The sequence below is a fragment of the Diplotaxodon limnothrissa genome, linkage group LG3, assembly GCF_057381915.1.
Source record: "Diplotaxodon limnothrissa isolate DT_005_m linkage group LG3, D_limnothrissa_male_GT1.1, whole genome shotgun sequence".
NCBI lineage: Eukaryota > Metazoa > Chordata > Actinopteri > Cichliformes > Cichlidae > Diplotaxodon > Diplotaxodon limnothrissa.
Window position 1 is genome coordinate 23816425 of NC_140598.1, and position 19811 is coordinate 23836235.

At 43.5% G+C, this 19811-nt stretch overlaps 2 protein-coding genes across 2 annotated transcripts in view; one reads left to right on the forward strand and one right to left on the reverse strand.

The window, feature by feature from the left end:
• Positions 1-12740, reverse strand: part of LOC146635037 (neural cell adhesion molecule 2-like) — a 30626-nt gene extending 17886 nt beyond the window's left edge. The window contains exons 1-3 of the mRNA XM_085344764.1: positions 12680-12740; positions 6565-6895; positions 2705-2708 (exon numbers count right to left, since the gene is read on the reverse strand). Of these exons, the coding sequence (XP_085200890.1) occupies positions 2705-2708; positions 6565-6895; positions 12680-12740 (396 nt within the window). The remainder of the gene's footprint in view (positions 1-2704; positions 2709-6564; positions 6896-12679) is intronic.
• The window catches only part of LOC146635028 (hemicentin-1-like), a 271871-nt gene that overhangs the window by 216660 nt on the left and 35400 nt on the right, over positions 1-19811 (forward strand). The window contains exon 11 of the mRNA XM_085344351.1: positions 17707-17718. Within this exon, the coding sequence (XP_085200477.1) occupies positions 17707-17718 (12 nt within the window). The remainder of the gene's footprint in view (positions 1-17706; positions 17719-19811) is intronic.

Here is a 19811-nt window from a genome sequence, read left to right on the forward strand (position 1 = left end):
TTTTGTTTTGTTTTGTTTTTGTTTTTTCTATACATATTTAATTACAGGCTGCTTTGCCGGCCCTGAAAGCCGAGGCTGACTGGACTCCTGCTCTCCCCCATACGTGACACTGACCAAATGCTGCAACAGCTGGACCCACAACAACGACCTGAGAATGTCAACAGACCTGCAGGAATGTGATCTCATGCAGCCGAGACGGAGAGCACTAAACCTAAGGCCCGTTTCACTACACGGGGGAAAATTCCCAGACTGCGTCAGCTGACAGAGCTGTGACGAGACGCCCGCCAAGCCCGAATGAAAAGTAAGGCCGAGCGAAAGAATGCTGACCTTGATAACTTTGCATTCACACTGTGCAGGACAGTGATGGACCAACACGGATGATCGGGTGGCGAAAAAGGGCGTGACCGAGACAGGAGGAGTAACTGAGGACAGAAGGCACCTCAGAATGGACAAAAACACAGAAGAAGATGCAGGTTTCACCTGCGGTGAACATCGACACTGGAGAAAGGACTGCCCCAATTGGGGTCAGAACCAGGACGGACTGAATTTTGAGCAGCAGCAGCAGCAGCAATGGTCGCAAACAAACTGAAAAAGGAGGGGGGCAGGACCCCAGGGCACGCTTCAGGCCGTGGTTTACCCAGAACACCAGAACAGGAAAGTGATGAACACAAACACCCACACAAACACACACATCTACATGCACTGACTCAGAATGAAGAGAAACACACACACACACACACACACACGTCTCCAAACACACAGATTCAGAATAAAGTGAAATACACACATGAACACGTGCACTCGTTGAGTGAGTGAGAAATGACACACACACACACACACACACACACACACACACACACACACACACACACACACGGGAATGTTGATTCACTGAGAAGTGATGCACACACATACACATGCACACGCTTGTGCAATAAAGAGTGATCCACACGCACACACACATACACGCTGATGCAATGAAGAATGCTTTGCTTATGCTGATATGCAAAATGCTGCACACAAACATCCCAATGCATAATTTTTATGAGGAGCCATTGATTACCATTAAAAACTTAGAATGTGTTATATGTCACCCAGAGGGCATTTATGTAGATTTTAGGAATAAGCTCTAAAACGGTTTGGTTATGAAAACAATGTCTGTGCGTGATGTCTGTTTATGGCTCAAGGCCGTGACTGAATTCTTTGCTGTGCTTCACACAGCCCTGATGAGGAACAGTGGCACAGAGTGAAATTGATGAATTAATAGTGTAAGTTTAGGTTGGAGTACGGCATTTTCTGTGATTGAGTTTTAATTCAAGGAGGAACAAAAGGTGTTACGGCACCTGAGCTTCTCATTCCCACACAATATTGTCCCGGCAGGAAGCAAAACGTTCCTGTGAATTTCTGGTTGATTGTTTGGTTTTGCTTAGCGCTAGCTTGATGTTATCAGTGAGCTTTGGCTTGTGTTCTGTCTCGTAAGCGAGAGAGGGATAGTTTTATGCTTGGACATGTCTGCAACGGGCCCTAGTTTGTGTTATTGTAGTAGTATTTTGTTGGTTATGTCTGTTTTCGTTTTTGTTACAGTGCACTGGAGAAAAAACATCTGAGAGGTGTGATCCACCGGTGGTGATATGTTGATATTTTGTGAGTTCATGATTTAACAATCAGCTCTTTAAACAAGGCCTGAAAGATTGAAATTTAAAGCGCTATAAAATATTATTACTGTAAACAGTTGCAAAGTGTGTTTCTCCATGATTGTAATTGGCTTGGGAGAAATTCACTTATAGGGAACACTGAGAAGTTCTGAGTCTAAAAGGATTGCACCGAGTCAATCCGGCCCAAAAAACAACAAGGAATTGTTTTCCTTTAAAATGATGACGTCATCTTGCTGGTGATGGATGCTCGAATAGGTTGCGCGTGAGACTCCATTATCAGCAACATCTGGTATGAATGTGTATGGAGGTATGCATGTGAATGGACTGTGATGGACTGACGACTAAAAGTTTTGACTAACTTGATACTGAGACAATGACTGCACCCACTTTAGGATTAGTAAATGCCAATAAACAATTCATAAACAATTCACCCAGCCGACAAGAGAAGGGTGGATGCTTCGCTTTGTTTTGTTTTGTTTTTTCAGGAGCAGGAGGATAAGAGAGACTGGAGGAGGAGACTCTAGCTTCACATAAGTATGAACTGCAGACTTAACACTGTGGTTGCTGATTTTGAGTTACTGATGTTTGCATTAAGAAAACTGTGCTATATTAGCTGTGTTTTGATTAAGGTATCATGTTATATTGTTGGGAATGCCAAATGCTACAGTGGAGATAACTATTGATATCACTCATGACTGGAATATGTTATTATTAACCATAGCAGGCCACTGTAAAAAGTCAATTAAATTTTATAGAGGAAAATCGCCAAAATTGAACAATACCTATGAATGACTGGCCACATTCAGAATAGAGATATGCAATAATAAACATTGGTCCACGTGATTTAGGTTCTCACTTGAAATAGTAAGTTATTAAATGTAGAATATAATCGACAGGGACATTTGATAGGATGTGGTACTGAAAAAGAACAAGAGCAAAGTAAATAAAGAAAATATTGTGTTTAGTTTGGATAAATTCAAATTAAAATGTACCATTACACTCAGAGGATCAATATGGAATAAAACATATGCAAAATTTGTAGGAAGTACATGACTGGTAACTGTTCTGTCCTGAGCGTTTGTTTCCAGAGCACCCACTTGACCACACCAACAGTTTCTCGCCACCGAGGAGGGGTACTTGCAAAAAGAATAAAATAAAAATCTGAGTTTAACAAAACATTTTAAATGTAAATATCAAGCTTACCTTTCTTTTTCCATGAAATGTGCTTGTGGGCACGTCAGCCATTTTGAAAAGGTGGGCAAAACAATTGGCAAGGCCACACCCCCACACGTGTGATATAATTTTAAAGGTACTGTTGCCCTCTCTAAGAAACATCAGGACTTAGAGGAGTGGCAAGTAGAGTATGCGAGCTACAAGCAAAAACTAAAATGTGTACTACAGTGTGCAAAAATGAAATACTGGGTCATCAGGGGGTCATGAGGGACATTTATAAAACTAAAAGTCCCACTAACCTTAAAGTGCACTTGAAAAGCCCACACAAGAAGGTTAACCTAGCTTACCTAGAAGACCTCATCAGGGGGAGCACACTCCCCCTCCTTGAAGAGCTCACCCACTCAACCCGCATCCCCAGGAAACAGCTAACCCCAGATAAGGCAGCGTGATGCATCCCGAGACAACAGGACTGGGACATCTAAATAAAGGTGTGAAACAATCGCCTTCAAAAGGTTATCAATTCACTTGAACCAAAATTAGGACCACACGGTGCGGCAAGAGTTAATAGTTATTAGTCTCAACACCCAAGGATAACCAGAAGAGCATGACTGATATGATGGAACTGGGATTTTGTTACACTTAATTTTTGCAAAACACAAATAAAACTAAATTGAAACTAAGGATTTTCAGAAAATAAAAACTACACTAAACTAGCAAAGAATTGGTAAAAACTAATTAAAACTGATATAAAATTGAAAATCTGAAGTCGAAGCTAAATAAAAATAAAAACTGATGAAAATTGCAAAACTATTACAACCCTGGTGCAGAGATTGGCAAATCTGACCAGGAAACGTTATAAAATGGATTGTCAGGATAGTCAAGAGATAACAAAGTGCTTTACAAGGTATAGACACAGATTAAAAAGACGAAGTACAGTCAAAAGTTAACAAAATGCAATTTTAAAAAGATGTTTTTAGCTGTTTTTTTAAAAGTAATCAGTGAATCAGCAGATCTTAAGTTCTGAGGAAGAGAATTCCACAGTCTGGCGGCCACAGTAGCAAAAGCTCGATCACCCCTAGTTTTCAGTCTCGTATACTTAATAACAAGTAGGCCCTGACCACAAGACCTCAGAGACCTACTAGGGGCATAGGGCTGTAAGAGTTCAATGATGTATGATGGTGCTTGTTCTTGAAGAGCCTTAAATGTGAGAACCAGAATCTTAAAGTGGACTCTGAATTCGACAGGGAGCCAGTGTAACTGTATAAGCAGCGGTGTTATATGTGAGTATTTCGATGTTTTCGTCAGAAGCCTTGCTGCAGCATTTTGGACAGTCTGCAGACACTCCAGGGAACTCTTGTTTAGACATGTAAACAGTGAATTGCAATAGTCCAGTCGTGATGAAATAAAAGCATGAATAACAATCTCCAGTTCAGTATGAGCTATTATGGGGCTCAATTTAGAAATATTTCTTAAATGATAAAAGCAAGACCGAACCAGAGATTTGACGTGAGTATCCAATGTAAGAGCAGGATCGAAGGTTATCCCTAGGTTCCTGATAGATGGTTTCACAAACGTTGAAAGGGGACCAAGAGCATTCATTATGCTGGGTACATGTCTGTCTGGAGCACATAACAGGACTTCAGTTTTATTTTCATTTAGTTGGAGGAAAGCATCAGGTTTTCAAATGAATTAGAAGTCTGTCTTGGTCTTTCATTAATTAATAGGCTGGTGTGAAAAATTGCTGCCACACCGCCCCCTCGGCCTGTGCTTCGAGATTTCTGGTAGTTAGAATGACTCGGGGGTGTTGATTCATTTAAACTAACATAATCATCCTGCTGCAACCAGGTTTCTGTAAGGCAGAGTAAATCGATTTGTTGATCAATTATTAAGTCATGTACTAACAGAGACTTGGAGGAGAGAGACCTAATATTTAATAATGTTTGTTGCTGGTTTTTAGTTTGTTTTTTTGTCTTTTTGGAAGCTGACACAGTCTCTATGGAGATGGGTTTTTTTGGGGGGGGGGGGGGGTAGCAGGAGGAGAGAAGCTGCAGAGAGGTGTGTAAGACTGCAACTCTGCTTCCTGGTCCCAACTCTGGATAGTCATATTTTGGGGGGTTTAATAAATTTGTCCATATTTCTAGAAATGAGAGCTGCTCCATCCAAAGTGGGATGGATGCCATCTCTCCTAATAAGACCAGGTTTCCTCCAGAAGGTTTGCCAATTATCTATGAAGCCCACATCGTTTCTGGGACACCACTCAGACAGCCAGCAATTTAAGGAGAACATGTGGCTAAACATGTCACTCCTGGTCAGATTGGGGAGGGGACCAATCAGACCATTTTCTCGTAATGTTTTCTAAGTAAAGTATTAGCAAATAGATTCCGCAATCATGTTACCATTTTGTGCTAGTCATGGTCGTTTTTCTCAGTTTTTTTTTTTCACTTTTTTCACCCATGTTTCACCCTCAGCCAAACTGATTTACTCCGGAACAAATTAACACCGAAAAAAGCCAAACAATAACAATTTTAAGTTATCCGAGTGACTTATATATCATGTTTGACCCGAGTGGCGAAAGAGCAGGGGTCTGAAAACAGTGAAGCCGGGAGTCCGCTGCTCTCACCGGCTTGAGTGATCATTGAACCCCCCGGCTTGCTATCGAACAGGTGGGTAACAGACGTCTCTGAAAACAACGGTGCACTTTTGAAAATATGTGATACCTTGATAAAATATGCAGATATTTGAAGTTTACACAGCTACTTTCTCGCCTGAAAATGTCTTAAAAACTTATTTTGTCACCCAGAAAAAGTAATAAGAATAATGTTAAAAACTTAGTAGCAGCCACCATTGTTGGAAACTGGAATTGGCTGATCCGCGCTATGAATTCTGGTATAGGCAGGGCCATGAAGGACACAAAGGACCCATCCATCAAATTCAGGGAAAAGGAGTGCGCATTTGTCGGCTGCATTTGCAGGACTCTACGAATTGGGACAACCTTCGTCGCATCACTGTGACGTATTCGGCCTACAAATGCAGCCTCAGGAGGATGCAGCCCATGAATTTGGACACCACCTAACTGTGATGAGATGAAGTGTGAGGTTGTGAGAAAGTGTCTGACTGCATTCATAGATGTGTCCTTTCAGCTGCTCGCTCTGATCCAACCTTTGGTCTCTAAGAAGAGGCTTCAGGGAGACGTTTGCTACGTTGGACTGTAGGACCATCAGAAATGTGTGCAGTAACAAAACAGGCAGCACTGAAAGCAGCTCTAAGTGTTTGTGTTGTTCAATGATTTGTGCACAACAACAACAATGGGACCTCTCTCATCCATCAGTCACCATGTGGACATTTTTCTGACACACTTTGAAGCTGATGGACGTTTTGTGTCTGCACTAAGTACGTTTTCAGCAGCTATGGCACCGGCAGGATTCACTTTCACAGACTCACCACCAGCTTCACCCCTCCCCTCCCCCTCCAGCTGTAGGCTTTAACATTGAGTTTTCCCACACATGTTTACGGACGAGTTAGAGAGCAAGCGAAGAAGAGACGGATTCATAAATGTCTTTGTTTCTGCTCTAACCAAACAATGCTGCTCTACAATTCTAGACTACCAGCCACAAAGACAACAGCTGGAGAAACATCTGTCTACCTCTGACATCCACCAGCTCATCCATACAACAAACACATCAACAACCAGGAAGCAGCTTCACCTCTGATCACACACACACTCAACTCTACTCACTCACCTGGAGAAACCCTGAGGTAGATGATGCTGATGAGCTCCCATGAGTGAGTTTCTTCCATGTGAACATAACACTCGTATGTTTCAGCGTCATTAATCGTCACATCCTTCAGAATCAAAGACGCGTCTCCATCCTTCATCTGTCTGTCCTGCAGATCCACCCGGTTCTTAAAAGATGGATGCTGGTTGTCTGGATCGAAACGACCATGCTGGTACAAAAACACATTTTCTGGCAACAGGTCATCTCTTCTCCAATACACACGTCTGATGTTTGGAGCTCGACATGTCAGAGTGACGTCCTGTCCAGACTCAGCTGTGATGTTTTTCTGGTCTGAAAGAGGAAACAACACAGAGCAGAGAGGTTAAAGGTCAAAGTACAATTATGATCAGAATGATTGACTTTAAATATTTTGTTTATTTCCTTTGACATTTGAGTTTTTAGTCATGTTGGATTTAATGAACCTCTGAACATCCAGCAGGTCACCAGTGACCCACTGAGGGGGAATTTTAGCCTCATGCTAAACATGCGAAGTGTCAGAAATATGGCTGGGTATCGTCGCTGATTTCTAGAATCGATTCAATTCCGATTCACAAGGTCCCAAATTGATTCGATCCACGTTTCGATTCAGGGAAATTTTGCCTCCGTCAGAAATATTATAATTCTGATTATGTATCAGTACATTTCCATGTTTTTTTTTTTGTTTTTTTTTTAATATATATATATATATATATATATATATATATATATATATATATATATATATATATATATATATATATATATAAATAAAAAGAAATCTGACACTTGTGAGACTTTATCAAAAGTGTAAGCATCACAGCAGATGCCTTTGTGTCAAAGTAACTGAGGATAAAACACAGAAAAACACAAAGGCAACTTTTCTTGTCTGGGATTTTATATCAGATAACCTTAAAAAAAATATTTTGCAGTAGATCAAAAATGAAAGAAAACCATTAACATATGAACATTACCTGATGCTGTTGAAGTAAGGCAGAGCAAAGTTACAGAGGTTTTATTAGAGGCACAGCTAAGCGTTTTGCAATTTTTGCATAACTTTAAGTTTACATTTGTCCATTAACTGTTAGGTGTGGCTGTGTGCAGACAGGAATAGGACCCAAGGTGCAGACTCCGGAGACAGTCATAAACTCAAAATGGCTTTAATGTGATACTCAAAATATAACATAACTGAAAAAACTCGAAACAACCTTAACCTGGAGAAATGACAGAACACACAGCTAGGAAAACGGTAGATCGCGACACGGACACAGAGAAACACAGGGCTTAAATACACAGAGGGAGCAATCAGGGAATGGGTAACAGGAGGGAAACACAGCTGGGGCAAATCAGGCCTAACGAGACAAGGGGAAGCAAAACCAGACACATTAACATCAGACATGGACTTTCAAAGTAAAACAGGAAACACATAACACAGACTGAACAAAGACAGACTCGCACGCACTGCAACAGAGGGAACAGAGATGTGGGACCAGGGCAGACACAGACACTGACTGGACACGGGGATATAGCCACTAAGGACACAGAGACGCAAACTAGACAAGGGGATACAGCTGACAGGGGAGACAGAGCAGCTAGAGAAGACAGAGACATAAACTATAAGACAGAACTCAAAGAAACCAAAGACTAGAAAGTATAAATAATATAATAAACTCAAAACCCCTGGGTCAACGACCCAGGCATCCTAACAGTACCCCCCCCCCCCCTTAAGGGCTGGCTTCCAGACAGCCCAAACCAAAACATCAAAACAAAAAACCCCAAAAACAACCCAACCAGGGTGGGCGGCGGGGGAAACAGGATGGAGGGCTTGAAACAAAACCAAACAAGGAGCCAGAAACAAAAAAAAAAAAAAAAAAAAAAAAAAAAAAAAGAACAAACAATGGAGCCTGGAAAGCAACAGAACAAAACACAGGAACAAAGTCCAAAACAACAGCACCAAGGCCCAGGCGTAGTCCAAAAGCAAACAAACAAAAGAGCTCACGAAAGGCGCAGAGGCCCAGGCAATAGTCTCAAAAAAGTTCAGGGGGGCCGGCCCGGAGGCTAACGGCACAACAGTCCAAACCCGGGCAGGTCAGGGGGGCGGCCCGGAGGCTGATGGTCCAATAGCCCAGAAAACAGGTCAGGAGGCCAGCCAGGCAGGAGGCACCGACGGCGACAGAGCAGATCAGGAGGCCGGCCGGGCGGGAGGCACCGACGGCGACCGAGCAGATCAGGAGGCCGGCCGGGCGGGAGGCACCGACGGCGACCGAGCAGATCAGGAGGCCGGCCGGGCGGGAGGCACCGACGGCGACCGAGCAGATCAGGAGGACGGCCGGGCGGGAAGCACCGACGGCGACGTAGTTCAGGGGGCTGTCCATGACGGCAAGGACGTGCAGGACGAGCAGGCCGGACAAGACGTGCAGGACGTGCAGGCCGGACAAGACGTGCAGGACGTGCAGGCCGTGCAGGCCGGACAAGACGTGCAGGCCGGACAAGACGTGCAGGAACAGACGAAGCTGAACACTCGGAGGCCGGACCAGGCGGAGCTACAGAGGCTGAGGTCGGATCAGGCAGAGCTACAGAGGCTGAGGTCGGATCAGGCAGAGCTGCAGACTCGGGGGCCGGACCAGGCGGAACTGCAGACTCGGGGGCCGGACCAGGCGGAGCTGCAGATGCAGGACCAGACGGAACTGCAGACTCGGAGGCCGGACCAGACGGAGCTGCAGATGCAGGACCAGACGGAACTGCAGACTCGGAGGCCGGACCAGACGGAACTGCAGACTCGGAGGCCGGACCAGACAGAGCTGCAGACTCGGAGGCCGGACCAGACAGAGCTGCAGACTCGGAGGCCGGACCAGACGGAACTGCAGACTCGGAGGCCGGACCAGACGGAACTGCAGACTCGGAGGCCGGACCAGGCGGTGGAGCCGGTGGTAGCTGAACGGCCTCGCCAGAACCATCAGCAGACACTGGGACGTGCTGGCTGGGTCCTCCCGGACCCCCAGCTGACGAGGCAAGAGGCTGAAGCGGTTCCTCGGACCCTCCAGCGAAGACAGGCGGCTGAACGGGCCCCCCCTCGGACCCTCCAGCGGAGACAGGAGGCTGAACGGGCCCCCCCTCGGACCCTCCAGCGGAGACAGGAGGCTGAACGACAGGTGGCTGAACGGGCCCCCCCTCGGACCCTCCAGCGGAGACAGGTGGCTGAACGACAGGTGGCTGAACGGGCCCCTCGGACCCTCCAGCGGAGACAGGAGGCTGAACGGGCCCCTCGGACCCTCCAGCGGAGACAGGTGGCTGAACGACAGGTGGCTGAACGGGCCCCTCGGACCCTCCAGCGGAGACAGGTGGCTGAACGGGCCCCTCGGACCCTCCAGCGGAGACAGGTGGCTGAACGGGCCCCTCGGACCCTCCAGCGGAGACAGGTGGCTGAACGGGCCCCTCGGACCCTCCAGCGGAGACAGGTGGCTGAACGGGCCCCTCGGACCCTCCAGCGGAGACAGGTGGCTGAACGGGCCCCTCGGACCCTCCAGCGGAGACAGGTGGCTGAATGGGCCCCTCGGATCCTCCAGCAGGAAGAGACGGCTGAAGCGGTTCCTCAGACCCTCCAGCGGAGACAGACGGCTGAAGCGGTTCCTCGGACCCTCCAGCTGAGACAGACTGCTGAACGGGCCCCTCGGACCCTCCAGCGGAGACAGACGGCTGAGCAGCTAAGTGACCCCGTGGCTGAGCAGCTGATGCAAAAAATATAGCCCCAGAATAAATAGTCCCATGGCCCGAAGAAAAAGGAAAAAGTGTCCTTTTTGCTCACCACAGCCGGTTGTTTTGACATTCCGGGGTCCAGCTGTGGGGTGACACGCCGGTGGTGCGGCCGCCGCTTCCTCCTCGGTGATGGCTCCAATGGGCCGGGCAACTCCAAGTCCGGCGGGCTGGGCAGCACATCTTTCTCCGAGTTGGGTAGGTGAGCGGTAGCAACAGGGGGATGCAGATCAAGCTCATTAAGGAAAAACTCCTGTATGAGTGGGTGAAGTGAGTACAAAAGCCAGGGGAGACCAGAACCCAGTCGCTGTAGCCGGTTCGCTACAGCACGCTGAAATTCCTCCCCAGAATGATTCAGCCACAGGTCACATAATTTATCCACTGAATAAATTATATCCTCCCGGAGCTCTTCAGACGGGGCGAGTGCTGCTGGGTCCATGTTCTGGTCGCGATCTTCTGTTAGGTGTGGCTGTGTGCAGACAGGAATAGGACCCAAGGTGCAGACTCCGGAGACAGTCATAAACTCAAAATGGCTTTAATGTGATACTCAAAATATAACATAACTGAAAAAACTCAAAACAACCTTAACCTGGAGAAATGACAGAACACACAGCTAGGAAAACGGTAGATCGCGACACGGACACAGAGAAACACAGGGCTTAAATACACAGAGGGAGCAGTCAGGGAATGGGTAACAGGAGGGAAACACAGCTGGGGCAAATCAGGCCTAACGAGACAAGGGGAAGCAAAACCAGACACATTAACATCAGACATGGACTTTCAAAGTAAAACAGGAAACACATAACACAGACTGAACAAAGACACAGACTCGCACGCACTGCAACAGAGGGAACAGAGACGTGGGACCAGGGCAGACACAGACACTGACTGGACACGGGGATATAGCCACTAAGGACACAGAGACGCAAACTAGACAAGGGGATACAGCTGACAGGGGAGACAGAGCAGCTAGAGAAGACAGAGACATAAACTATAAGACAGAACTCAAAGAAACCAAAGACTAGAAAGTATAAATAATATAATAAACTCAAAACCCCTGGGTCAACGACCCAGGCATCCTAACATTAACATTTGTTTACATTTAGCCTATTGAACGGCAGAAATTAGGTTTTCATTTTGGAAGTAAGCAAAAGGGAAAAAAACACAGCGGCCGACAGCGCTGTAAACAACGGTAGACTTGTGCATAATAAACAAGCGAATAATGCAGAAAACAGATTTTTAGATGGGAAACTGTTCTTGAAGAGAGAGAGAGAGAGAGAGAGAGCTCTGCATGAAGTGTGATTTTTATCGCGGTGAAAGCAAAAAAGCAAAACCAATTTATGACGATGTTTATGTGAAGCGTAGTTTGGATCTTCTTTTGCTGCTGGTTCAGTCAATATTGTTTGGAGAGAAATAAAACCTGCAGCTTCAGAATCTATCGCAAAAAGGAATGAGCAGACTGAGTAGTACAAAAAATGTTTGCAGTTACTACAGTAGTGCAAATTTTTTCCCTTAATATAAATACTAATAAAGTGAAGTGACCAGTGCAGATTGTACAGAGTACTTGTGAAGCTGCAGGGTAGCTTCTGAGTGCGTCCTGTGGACTGTGTTGTGTGTGTTTAAGTGTTGTGGTTGAGGTGTCGTATGGCTTGATGGGAGAAACTGTTTTTAAGTCTTGTAGTCCGAGCAGACAGACTCCTGTAACGTCTGCCAGGTAGTAACAAGGAGAACAGCTGATGTGCTGGGTGGCTGTGGTCCCTGATGATGCTGTGTGCTTTGCAGAGGCATCGTTGAAGACAAATGTCCTGAATGGCAGCAAGCCTCGTGCCAGTTTTGTGCTCTGCTGCTTTCACCACCATCTGTTTATAGCTATTTGGTGGTTGATGAAATTTTGTTTAACCTGAGATTCTGGCGTTTCGGGAGAAATAAAATTATATCTAAAAGTCGATTCAGGATTTTAATGAATCAATTTTATGTTATCCAAGCTAGAATCAATTTTAATCGATAAATCGATAATCAAACCCACCCCCAGTCAGAAACTACAAGATGTTAGCTTCCACAGAACAACAACATGTGCTGATAATAAGTGAACATAATGTGTGAGAGAAAGCAGCCTCTCATTATAAGACACTGTGAGTCTCTGCATGCTGCCTTTATGGAGCTACAGCTGTTTGTATACACTGAACAAAAAGCTTTGTAGCTGCATACTGACTCCTGACACTACAACACACCACAGACAAACTAAATCTATATGATAATAACTCATAAGTAATAAATATCATTCAAATATAAACCAGACTGATACTTTATTCCTCATTATCCCAGAAACAAATAGTTAAATCTCACCTGCAGAGGCAACCACGACAACCAGCAAAGTCCAGCAGAGTGATGCAGTTAAAGCAGACATGTCCGTGTTCTCAAGATCTGCTGATCTGACTTTTAGTTTGTTTAAGTGACCAAGTCTGATATTGATTCTGTTGCTCACTTAAAATGTGATTTTAAAATCTGAGATTACATTAAAGTTTCAAACAAAAATTTAATTCATCAACTATTGTAACAAATGTATTTCAGCCCGTCTACACTTGTCAGTCAACATATCGTAAGGAATTCAATATATAGTGTCTTTGGTAGGTTGGGCTATGGGACGATCATAAATAAGTGCGTCATAACGAAAGCAATGGAATGTAAAGCAGGTCTGAGTGTTTAACAGGTTTACAGGTGCGGGTTTCTTTTATTGACATAAGCCTGTATATCTACGGGTAGTTTCCAGTAGAAGGCTCTGCCGGATGTTGTGGCTCACATGTGCCAGAATGTTCTCAGTGAAGGTTGAAGCAAAACACCGGACTCTGACGAAGTTAACATATTGCAGTATTTGGAAGGCGTAGCGAGGTACATGTTTTAAGCTGTACTTGATTATTTAGATGATATTTCATTGTATTCTCTAGTTTTTGGATTTATGCTTAAGTTTATATTAATAAGACGCATCTAGGATATGTATTTTCTGTTTTCTGTTTCGTTTTCACCAGATACATGTATGTAAGTATCTGGTGAAAACAAAACAGATAAGTCAGACTTCATTAGCCGTGTCTTGGCCCAAACTCTGCTTCAGGTCACAAAATCAAGACTTCAGCATTACTGATTTACGGATAAATTCTTTACAAATCCTACCATGTGAATTCATGGATTTTTTTTTCACATTCTGTCTCTCACAGTTGAAGTGTACCTCTGGTGCAAATTACTGACCTCTGTCATCATTTTAAGTGGGGGAACTTGCACAATCGGTGGCTGACTAAATACTTTTTTGCCCCACTGTATCTCTGCAAAGGAAAGGGCGTTTTTTTAAAGACAATGATAATGAGGGAATTCTTTCTGTGAATGAATGAAATATGAGCAGAATGTAAGGGCTAATAAAGCCCTTGAGGTGACTTTTGTTGTGATTTGGTGATATAAATTGAATTGAAATGAATAAAGATTTACACATATACCTGTTGAATGCGTTTTTTTCATTGTTTTTGTCCCTGCAATCACAGACAAACCTCTATTTTTGAAGTGTCTTTGAGCAACTAATATATATCTTCCTCTGTAATTGAATGCTGTGGGTAAACATGGCTGCTCTGGATTTACATCTGTGGATGGATGTGTTGATAAAATTATGAACCTGTATCTGCTGTGCGGACAGACCGATCACTGGAGTATTAAAGCTGCTCTTGAGTTTAAGTTTTATCCCCAGAATACTGAGTTTAGCCTCCATCTCCTATCTGTCAAACAGTCTTCGACAAAAACTTGAGTGGATTAGTGAGAATGACAGTTTTAGAATAAAGCCAAGAGTCACTGACTGCATGAACACATCAGGTATTCAGCAACTTCCTGTAAATTACAAGAAATCCAAGTAGAGGAGAGTAACTGAATACACTTCCTCTTTGTGATGGAAGTGATTTTCTTCTTTATATTGTGTCAGATAAAGTCTGACAGCTTCTCTTGAATTCATTTCATATGCTGTTTTTTCACAGATGAAACCAGCCAACAGTAAATCAGATGCTTTACACTAACTGCACATGACATCCATCTGTAACCACTTCCTGTTGTTCCCAAACCATCTCTGAAATCCTCAGAAACTTAGAATACATCTCCCAGTTTTTAGGTCAAAACAGCTTTGAGCAGTAATCAGCAGGATTCTGGTGAACAGGTGTTGAAGTATAGGATGGAGCTCAGACTATTCTGGTCACACTGAGCAGTGACTGTTTGCTCATCTGCATCTGGACTTTGTACATGTTTTTTTTATGTTAAGATTATTTTTCATGCTGTTGTTTCCATTCATGTGTTCATCAGGAGCTCTCCTCTCAGTACTAAAACACTAAGTACACTTTGTTCCGGGAGCACGTAGCACACGCCAAAACGTACTCCCTGGCGTCCTTGTCCAAGGAGGGCCACCAGAAAAATCGCAGGAGGAAGGTGATGGTGCGGCGGACGCCTGGATGAAAGGTGAATCGGGCAGTGTGGCCCCAGTGGAGCACCTGGGCGTGGTCGGCAGCAGGGACAAACAACCGCTGCTGACCTGTTGAATCAGCTGATCCAGCCTTTTGTCTGAGCTGGAGTCAGTCACACAAACAGACTGAACAGGATGTGCTCTGTGCAGCAGCTGCATGTAAAACAGAAGCAAAGCTGTTCCTGTGAAATGAAAGTGAAAGCCTCTCTGAGCGTCTCCCTGCAGAGAATGGAGGCTGAGCTCAGTCAGATCACTCAGCCTGCAGACAAACGGAGGAATGTTTGAGATGTGCAGATATACAGTCGGAGCTTTGTGTCGGCCCCTAACGGCTCAGGGCCGTCCTGTAGTCATGCTATCAAGTGCATGACGGCTCTCTGCAGACACTTTGATTCCTTATTATGTAGATTTGGATTTGTTCCCCTTAATAACAAACACCTCTATTGAGAAACTGCATTTGGGGTTTTTCCTTGTTTAACATTTAAATGTGTTTGATCTGAAACATTTAAGTGTGACAACATTAAAAAAAATAGGAAAGTTTCACACCTCTGTGTGTTTTTGTTTCCTTTCCATCTTATGTCCTTATATGTTGTTTGTTTGAAACTTATGATTTGTACTTTAAAGTTTTTAGACTGAGCTCAAACACAAACTAACTGTTCAGACATTAGAAAGGAATTGTTCCTCTGAGTATTTTAAGCTCCCGTTGTGTTGCTTTTGTGTGCTGGTGTCACTGATGGCTGCTGCTGTGACAAAAAAGACACAAACAATTTGATTTAATCAAAAATCACTCTGGAAATGCTCAGAAAAAAGACAGTTCATGGTTTAAAGTAGATTTACTTTAATACTCCAACACTGTTATTAAGTTGTCCAGTCTGTGTATAACAGCACTGCCTGCATGAGGTCAAACTGGATCATTGAACATAATGTTTCTTGATGCATGCCACTAAAAGAACAGTGCGCTGGTTTCAGTTATTGTGCAAATGTAAAGTCCAGATGAACAGAATCTACTTTTTTGGTATTGCACATAACAATTTTCATCCAGAAGACTTCATTAGACCTTCACACATGTCTGACCCTGATTTATTCCAAATTTTAGAAACTTCAGAGCGTTTCCAAAGTCTGCTTCCTGTTTAATGATTATTATTATTGTTATCACTATCATTTATTTATTTTATTTTGATGTGTCATTAACTTTTAGTTGTTCAAAGTGTTTTTTCTTTGTCTCTGTGCTTTATGACGTTATCAGGGATGAAAAATGCTGTAGAAATGAATGAAAAGCCCAAACATGGACTCACCTCAGTACTAAAAACACTAGGTACAGGAGTTTGTTTGGATTTTGCATAGATGAAAAAGATAAAAACTGCTGACCTGTTGAATCAGCTGATCCAGCCTTTTGTCTGAGCTGGAGTCAGTCACACAAACAGACTGAACAGGGTGTGTTCTGTGCAGCACCTGCATGTAAAACAGAAGCTAAGCTGTTCCTGTGAAATGAAACTGAAAGCCTCTCTGAGCATCTCCCTGTAAAAAATGGAGGCTGAGCTCAGTCAGAGCTCACAGACAGCCATGAATGAAGGTGTTCTCATGGTTCAGCTGTGTTCACAGTAACAGTCCACGAACCCTAAGATGATCACGCTCCACCTGTCAGCTGGTTAAAAATCATCAGAAAAAGGTGAAAGTTCCTCAGAGACTCTTCATAGGCCGCCTCCTCCATTAAGAGGTTGTCTTTCCTTTTCACGTAAATGGCTTGCTTGACTAGGGGACCTAAGGGTACATCTTTCGCCATCTTTAAACCAATCTCTAAAGTACCGTTCCTGTCCAAAGTCCTGGAGAAAATTGTTTTCCTTCAGCTCCAGGCTTTGCTGGACATTAAGGGGCATCTCAGAAACATTTCAGTCTGGTTTCAAAGCGCTGTATAGCACTGAAAATGTGCTTTCTAGTGGTCTCTTTTTAAAATCTTTCATTAACTGCTGACCCTGATATCTCATTTGAATGCTTTTAGATTTGAGTGCTGCATTTGATACAGTGGATCATGGGATTCTACTGTCAAGATTTGAGAGCAGTGAGGGTATTAAGGGAACCGCACTTGAATGGTTTAGATCTTATTTAACTGACAGAGGTTCTTCTGGTCGCTCTTCATTCACATCCATCCCCGTTACACGTGGGGTCCCTTAAGGATCTATCCTTGGCCTTGTACGTTTTTCCCTTGACATGCTGCCATCAGGCTCTATTTTCAGAAAATACAGAATCTCATTTCACTGTTATGATTCTCAAATCTACTTTCCTCTCAAAAAGAATTCTACAGGCTGTTTAAATGTTTTGCTAGACTGCCTCGATGACATTAAATCATGGTTGGCAGTGGTGGTCCTAGCCTGTTTGGTGCACTGGGCGAACACTCCCTCTGGTGTCCCCCCCCCCACACACACACACACACACACATAAATCATATTAAGGACTGTACATTAACATAAAACTGTTGTGTACACACACACACACACACTATGCAAATGGCTACCAAACAGCCATCATAATTCGTCATACAATGAGAACAGGACAAATCAACAATTGACTAATTAATATTAAAATCTGTAACATAATGTATTGTTTGGAGTTTAGTCTGTTACTGTTGCTATTTTTACCATTTCTTCTTGGAGCAACTGTAACCCACATTATTTCCTTAGGGATTAATAAAGTATTCTGATTGTTTCAGGATGACCTGCCATTATCCAATGACAAATCTTCTTACCTGCATCTTTTGCTCGTTTCTCCTCCTCTTCTTTTCTCTTTTTTCTAAACTTAGCACCTGATGGCTTTGGACTTTTCTTGTCCATCTTACATTGGTGTCACGGTCCGCTGTGACGGACCGAGTGGAGAATGCGTGTAATGGACCCAGGTGCGTACACAAGTGAGCTTTAACAGAAGGCGAGCCTTTTATTGTGGCTGGTAACACAAGAGAAACAAACAAGAATAAGGGCAGCACAAAAGCAATAACTAAACAGAAACCTAAACTGGGAATGAACTAAGGTAAGGCTATGACTTAGAATACAACAGACCGGGCATGGAAACACGGAGGGTGGGAACACAGACGACGCGACACAGACTGTAAGAAACACAGAGACTAAATACACATGAGGGATGATCAGGGGAAGTGGCCACACATGGGATCACAGCTGACACACATGAACCTAACGACAGGACAGGAGGGTGCAACTGAATACACTGACAATGAATACAGACTTACAAAGTAAAACAGGAAACATGGAGATTAGACATAACAAGAACTAAACATAACCACGCAGACAGGACTCATGACCCAGGGAAACTTAGTACAGGGGAGATGACATAACTGACAGCATGAACTTGACAGTACAAGACACACAGACATAAACACACGAAGGGCAAGGGAGACTTAATGCAAGGGTAATAAATACAAATGGCTGGACTACCTTAGAGAACCTAAACAAACAATAAACATCAAAATAGGCTAAACATAACACACTGGGTCACACGACCCAGGACCATGACAATTGGTTTTAATTTTGCACTCCAGTATGAACACAAATCCCTCAACCCGAGGATCACCACAACATGATCTAATAGACCTACACCTTAGTTCAAAGATTTGCTTTGTCTAAGGTTTATTTCTCGGATTTCACACAACCCAGGATTCAAATCATGAATAGATAATGGGCTCGTATTTACAACATTATAAATGAAATGCGCTCTATTTGGAAGCAGCTGCGCCCCTCCCCTTTCGACGGGTTGTGTGTGAGACTTTAAATCATCAAACTGTAAATTATAAATTTTAAATTGTTATTGATCCCTTAACCCCGAGTCCTAAAGTGTATATTTATTTTCCGACTCTTCTTATATTTATTGTTTGGTTTTTTTGCACTGATGTAACTGGAGCCTCTTCGTCTCATCTCTCTGTACTGTGTATAGCAGAGATGACAATAAAGTTTACTTTGACTTGACTGCCACCATGTGGCGCAGGAATACTGTATATTAAACAAGTGTTTAAGGTGGAGTGATTATTTCCAGTTTTCTTGGTGATAGGCTCAGCTTAAACAGTTTTCTGAGTGAGGTGTGTCCTATGAGCTGTTTTATACTGTTTATACCTGTACTTTTATACTTGTAAGTTTGCATTATTTGTCATTTCGAACATACTGTTACAGATTTCTGTCCAGAAGTCAGAGATAGGGTACAGCCTTTTCCCCACTTTTCTATCTGTAGTTTTGTTATTATTATATTATTTAAATGAACTTATAAAGTTTAGAGGTTATTTTTCTGGCACGTGTGGTTTTCATTATTTCAGCTAATCTAGAGGAAGGCAGTGGACTGTTATTATAGACTTTAATTATTGTTGCTGGAGGAACTGTTCTTCCCCAAACTCACACTGTCCTCCTGGACTACAGGACATAAATTCTCTTGATTCCTATCTGTTCCCACCAGTGGCGATTTTAGCCCATTTTTTGGGGGTGCTGAAGCACTCTGCTCTGGCTCTAGCGCCGTTGCTGCCAGAGCGATAGTGGCTGAGACGCAGCGGAGCGGCTTAAAACAGGACCTATTAGCTGCATTTAACCTTCAGTTACTCTTCATATAGTTAGGTAGGACTCAGACCATGTTTCTTTTTAGATGAAAAACATTACACCAGGTAACCTGCAGTGTTGGAAACGTGTTTTCCGACGATGTTTGCTACCCTACAATCCGTCCTGCTCTGTAGTAAATTCAGCGACATTTGGCCTTCCTGTTGCTCCCATTGAAATGTATACAGCCTATTTAAAATCTGTCTGTAGCCTGCTGTTGTTACCACTGTCCTGTTTTTGTTTTGTCCTGTTTGAAATGTAATGAGAGAAGTTAGTTATTTTGTCATATGTGCATGTGCCAAGATTAAACCAAGGAACAACATTCAGGTAAAAGTGTAAGATCAACTGATCTGTCAATAAAGGATAATGTTGGATCAGTGTTTCAATATTTATAGCTTACATGTGGTTTGGT